This window comes from Nyctereutes procyonoides, unplaced genomic scaffold (genome assembly GCF_905146905.1).
Source record: "Nyctereutes procyonoides isolate TBG_1078 unplaced genomic scaffold, NYPRO_anot_genome, whole genome shotgun sequence".
NCBI lineage: Eukaryota > Metazoa > Chordata > Mammalia > Carnivora > Canidae > Nyctereutes > Nyctereutes procyonoides.
In genome coordinates this window covers 6,448,459-6,454,458 of record NW_026575021.1, presented here as the reverse complement: position 1 = coordinate 6,454,458, position 6,000 = coordinate 6,448,459, and the positions used below count along the sequence as shown (strand labels likewise).

The 6,000-nt window shown below is 43.1% G+C and overlaps 1 protein-coding gene across 1 annotated transcript in view; it reads left to right on the top strand.

Moving 5' to 3' along the window:
* The first annotated feature begins 985 nt into the window (after positions 1-985).
* Positions 986-6,000, top strand: part of SRP72 (signal recognition particle 72) — a 29,835-nt gene continuing 24,820 nt past the window's right edge. Inside the window, exons 1-2 of the mRNA XM_055340295.1 lie at positions 986-1,132; positions 3,415-3,535. Of these exons, the coding sequence (XP_055196270.1) occupies positions 1,024-1,132; positions 3,415-3,535 (230 nt within the window). The 5' untranslated portion in view covers positions 986-1,023. The remainder of the gene's footprint in view (positions 1,133-3,414; positions 3,536-6,000) is intronic.

Here is a 6,000-nt window from a genome sequence, read left to right as displayed (position 1 = left end):
ATGTCTATGTATTACTTGAACTCCTGTAAATGCCAGGATGCATGAAGTATCTGTTACCCCCAGAACAACAGTAATACTTTCCCTATTTTGGGCAGCTCGGGTGGCTCAGCGGTTTAGCGCGCCTTCGGCCCAGGGCGTGATCCTGGGGACTCGGGATCGAGTCCCACGTCGGGCTCCCAGCATGGAACCTGCTTCTGTCTCCACCTCTCTCTGTCTCTCTCATGAATAAATAAAATCTTAAAAACAAAAAAAACAAAAACCTTTCCCTGTTTTACAGTCGGGAAACCTGGGACTCTGATAAACAATTTGCTCACCGTCAAACACCTAGTGAGTCCTAGAGCCAGGAACTGAGCCCGGGCACTCTCACCCCTTACACGTCAATATCCTTTGGCCTTCCTTTGGCCGCGTTGCTGACTGTTCCTGAACTGGAGCCCAGAGAGCAGCGGCGGGTGGAAGGGTGGGTTCATCGAACGTGTTTTGCACTTGTGGGTTCTTTTTATCTTCTCTGCCTGAATTTTCCTCAGACCCAACCCCCGGTCTTCCTAATCATCTTTCAAGATCCTTTTCAAATGCAATTCCTTTAGGAAGTATTCTCCAGCAGCAAAGAGAAGCCGTCTCTCTCCGTGCTGCTTCACAGGACTCCCTCAGGTTTCCAGTTAGTATTTTACCATCCCACAGACCGTCGGTCAGCTCCGCCTCGTGGGACGAGGGTGCTGCTTCGCCGGCAGGGCTAGTCCCGGAAACGCAGGCGGCTTTGAGCCAAAACCGTTTGGTGAACCCCTTCTCGGCCCCTTGCCGTAGTCCTACACCTCGTTCCTTCAGATCGGCTGGGGTAAGACGTATCGCCTCTATCCATGCAAACTTCGAAGAAACTAAGACCGCAAGCTCCGACACTACTTGAGGGGCGAGGGCGCTTCCGACTCGAAAACGCTTAGCAACCACGGGCTTCCTCCTCCGCTGGGCCGCCGCCGGATCCTCTTCCGGGGCAGAGGTCGTCCCGCCCCTCCCCGCGGCCCCTCCAAGATGGCGAGCGGCGGCAGCGGGGGGGTGTCGGTGCCTGCGCTCTGGAGTGAAGTGAACCGTTATGGCCAGAACGGCGACTTCACGCGCGCTCTCAAGACGGTCAGCAAGAGTAAGTGTCGAGGCGGGCGCTGGGGCGGCCCCCGGCTGCAGGAAGGACGCGGCCGCCTCCGGGCGCGCGCGACCACCGCCGAGTGGAGGCGGGGGTGGTAGATCCCGCCGCCCGCCGGCACCGGGGCCTGAACACCCGGCGCGCGTGAGCCGCAGCCCCTCCGCTCCACCTGACCAGGCCTGGGGCCAGGGCTGCCTAGAGCCACGTGTACTTCCCTCTTCACCCACCGCGGGAAGCGACGGTGGAATTTAAAGAGAGCGCAACTCCATGCGCCTCTTTCAAACTGTTTTCTCGTCTCCTCCATTTTTACTCCTTATTTTGCGGATATCTCACGTCGCCGCCTCTTCTCTTTTCCTTTTAGAGGAGTGATCAAGACAGTATTGCTGAGAGAGCTTTTTCTCCTCGGCCGCCTCGGAGGGAGGAACCTGCTTAGGGACACGTAGTTGAGAAGCTGATGCTAACGAGGTGGAAGCTGCCGTGTAGACTCCAGGGAGGGAGGAAGGGGCTGGATCCGGATGTTAAGCCTGTCACTCTCATAGATACACTCTCTCTCCGGTGTCATCAGATCAGATGTGTGTGTGTGTGTGTGTGTGTGTGTGTGTGTGTGTGTGTGTGTGTGTGAAAGCAGTGACATTTGCAATAACGTGGCAAGGAAAGTTTGGCCTGGTTTGGTTTGGTTTTGTTTTGACCCCTAACTGATAATCTCGAGTCAACTGCCTTTGGCGTGAAGTTTACTCCTTGCATTCATTTATCCTTTACTGTGTAACTGCCATAGGGCCATGCTCTTTAGTGCTCTCTGTGCTACTGAATTCTTCTTTACCGAACATGCAGCCTATATTTGGTAGATTCGAAAAAGTGATTACCGAGACCGGGTTTGGCTGTTTAAGGCAGTAATAACATACAAAGTGTGTCAGTAGCATACAGTATTGTATAAATAATTTTCAGTATCCTATTGTTCACGTAAAGAAGTAGTGATTGTGCCACAGTGCACTTGGGTGATTTCAGACATTAAGGAAAATAGCTACTTATTGGAGTTCATTTGATTCCTAAACTTGTTTTGAATTAACTTTTAGCCTTTAGCTAAACCTGCAACCAGTATCATTCAGTAGCAGTGTAGTAAGTATGTTGCAGGAATTATTTATTTATTTATTTATTTATTTATTTATTTATTTATTTATTTATTTATTTATTTTTATTTTATGATAGTCACAGAGAGAGAGAGAGAGAGAGAGAGAGGCAGAGACACAGGCAGAGGGAGAAGCAGGCTCCATGCACTGGGAGCCCTACGTGGGATTCGATCCTGGGTCTCCAGGATCGTGCCCTGGGCCAAAGGCAGGCGCTAAACCGCTGCGCCACCCAGGGATCCCTTGCAGGAATTATTTAATCAGCACTTTTTTTTCCCCGATTTATCAATATATATTTTCTTAATTGGGAAAGATTCATTATGACTCTTACACAGAGTTAGGTTCCTAATGTTCCCCAGGGGTAAAGGGAATGATTGTGGTCATTTTGACACTGAACAGCTGTTTAGCTTTGAAACTTTGCCGCCTGAGTCCTTCCCTGTCTTCTTCTGATGGTTGTCTTAGATGAAAGGGGAAATTTTGAATGGCTTTTGAAAATACTGCCAGCAAGATAAGTTGCATTCGTATACTTCACAGCTTATGGATTTTTCTAAAGTATTCTTATTTAATCTTAATAACTTTCATACTCGTTTTGCAGATCAAAAAACTGACATTTGGCAGTGAAATGATTTGCCCAAGACCTAAAGACAGTAATGACAAGCTTATGCTCAAACCTAAGTCATTTGCTTCCAAATTCTACGTGATTTTTTTTTCTCTGTGAACTAATGAAATAATGTAGGATGTAGCATGTGTCCTAAGGTGGAAAAGCTGGATAAAATAGCTTCTCTTTTCTTTATTTCATTATTTTAAAAAAATTGGGGGTGGGGGGAATCCCTGGGTGGCTCAGTTGTTCAGGGTGTGATCCTGGAGTCCCAGGATTGAGCCTCACGTCGGGCTCCCTGCATAGAGCCTGCTTCTCCCTCTGTGTCTCTGCCTCTCTCTCTCCCCGTCTCTCATGAATAAATAAAAAAAATCTTAAAAAAATTTTTTTTTTTTTTTGCTACATGCATCTAGGGAATCTATCTCATTGGAAATCTTACTAATTTATCACTGTCCTTTTGCCACTTCTTAAGTTAAAAATGAAGATCAGTCATTTTTTTTAACATTTCAACTAATTGTTATTGTTGCAATAAAACATAAATGTACCTTCTTGTTCTCTAGTACTGCAGATCAACAAGGATGATGTAACTGCCCTACACTGTAAAGTGGTATGCCTTATCCAAAATGGAAGTTTCAAGGAAGCCTTGAATGTCATCAATACTCATACTAAAGTGTTGGCCAAGTAAGTGATTTAGTTAGTTGTTTGTGCAGTTATTAGAAATATGGCTACCATCGCTATAACCATTTCCATGTTTTTTTCCCTTCACTATGCAGTGATTTTTTAATCACTTTTTTCCATTTTTGCTTAGCAATAGTATCTTTGTTCTTTTCTGCCTTAGGGAGCCTTTTTCTTTACCTGTCTTTCCTTGGAACCACTAAGAAGCAGGTAAACTACTGAAGGATAAGGGGCATAATGAATTCTTGGAGGCCATAAGAACAACTCAGAAGCTTAATTTAAAAAGAAAAATAAAAAGGCAGAGGGGCTAGAACATGTAGGGTAGGAATAGATAAGTAGAACCTTTAGGATGGTGTGGCAATCTTAGCCTGATCTCTGTGCCTACCTCCTTTGAGAATTGTTGAGGTAGGATTTTAGGCCAAGATCGTTCAGTGTGAAAGTTCTTTAGCAGTCTTTAGAATATATAACATTTGTTGTTGTTCATCTTTTTCACTTACTTCACTTATTATTTCATGAAATGTGAATTTATATTCTAAATTGTTACTGTAATTTGATTTTTCTTTACAGTCATGCCTAAACCCCCGAAGAAATGTGTATAAAATAAAGTTTTTTTGCAGCATATTTACTCTTTTGTGAAATACTGGTTTATAAAGCAGTGTACAGTTGACCATTGAACATCTCAGGAGTTAGGGGCACCAATCCTCCACACAGTCGAAAATCTCTGTATAAGTTTCGACTCCTCAAACTGTACTGAGAGCCTACTATTGACTGGAGGCCTGACAGATGACATAAACAGTTGATAAACATATTTCTATATGCATTATGTATTGTATTAAAGTAAGCTAGAGGAAAGAAAATGATACTAAGAAAATCATAAGAAGGAGAAAATACATCTAAGGTAGTATATCATATTAAAAAAAACTACATAGAAGTGGACTCATGCAGTTCAAATCCATGCTCACAGGTCAACAACTATATAGTATGCTTTTTGTATAAGAAAAGGAGGATATAAGAATTTATATGTGGGGGCACCTGGGTAGCTCTGTGGTTGAGCATCTGCCTTTGGCTCAGGCGGTGATCCCAGGATCCTGGTATCGAGTGCCACATCAGGCTCCCTGCAGGGAGCCTGCTTCTCCCTCTGCCTGTGCCTCTGCCTCTTTCCCTGTGTCTCTCATGAATAAATAAATAAAATCTTTAAAAAAAATTTATCTGTGTATTTTCCTGTATTTGCAAAAATAAACATTAGCTGGAGAAACTGAATAAAAATAGTCATTTGTAGGAGGTAAAGGGGAGCGGGGTAGATGTGAATAACAATGGGAGTAAAACTTAGTGTTCTGTGTCTTTTTGATTTTGGAGTAGTTTGAGCCATATTTATACAGATAGATTGAAAATCATTTAAACCTTTACTGAAAAGGGATACCTGGGTGACTCAGTCTGTTAGTATCTGCCTTCGGCTCAGGTCATGTTCCCAGGGTCCTAGAATCAAGTCTCCCTGTCGAGCTCCCTGCCAGGTGGGGAGTCTGCCTCTAAGTCTCCTTCTGCTCCTCCTTCTGCTTGTGTGCGCATGTGCTTTCTCTCTTTCTCTCTCAAATAAATAAACTATTTTTTAACAAACCCACTTTACTAAAAATAAAAGAAGTAAAAGGGATGCTGCTTTCTAGTAAACATGTTTATACTACCATATGTTGAATTTTGGTCATTTTGTGACATAGGTAGATTTGCAAATAATTTTTAGGCTAGTAAATAAAAGGTATTGTCATTTTGCTTAATAAATATTTTTCCTCATGAATTATGGTTAAAACTCTAAAATGAGTATCAACTGTCACATTAATGTAGATGAGTTAAGTCAGTATAAACAGGTAGTGATTTTGTAGTTGTGCGTTTACCAGTAGTTTGGCTAGTTTCAAGTACTATGTTTTTTTAAGATCTTAGTTACCTTTTCTTTGCTATTCATTTGATTCTTGAACACATTTAAAGCAGCTTTATATGGCTTATTATTTGATTAGTAGATTTAAGAAACTTCTGTAATAACCCATTTAAAATAGTGTTCAAGGGATCCCTGGGTGGCGCCGCAGTTTGGCGCCTGCCTTTGGCCCAGGGCGCGATCCTGGAGACCCTGGATCGAGTCCCACGTCGGGCTCCTGGTGCATGGAGCCTGCTTCTCCCTCTGCCTGTGTCTCTGCCTCTCTCTCTCTCTGTGTGTGACTATCATAAATAAAAAAATAAAAAAAATTAAAATAGTATTCAAGTGTCTGGCTGGCTCAGTCGGTGAAGCACACAACTCTTGATCTCGGGGTTGTGAGTTCGAGTCCCACGTTGGGTGAGGAGATTACTGAAAAACAAAACCTTGAAAACAATAAAATAGTGTTCAGGTTGTTTTTGTATCTAAGACAATTAGTTATTTAGCTGATTCATTATTTCATTCTTAAATGTTTGTTTCAAAAGTCCAATAATTTTAAGACTATCCAAAA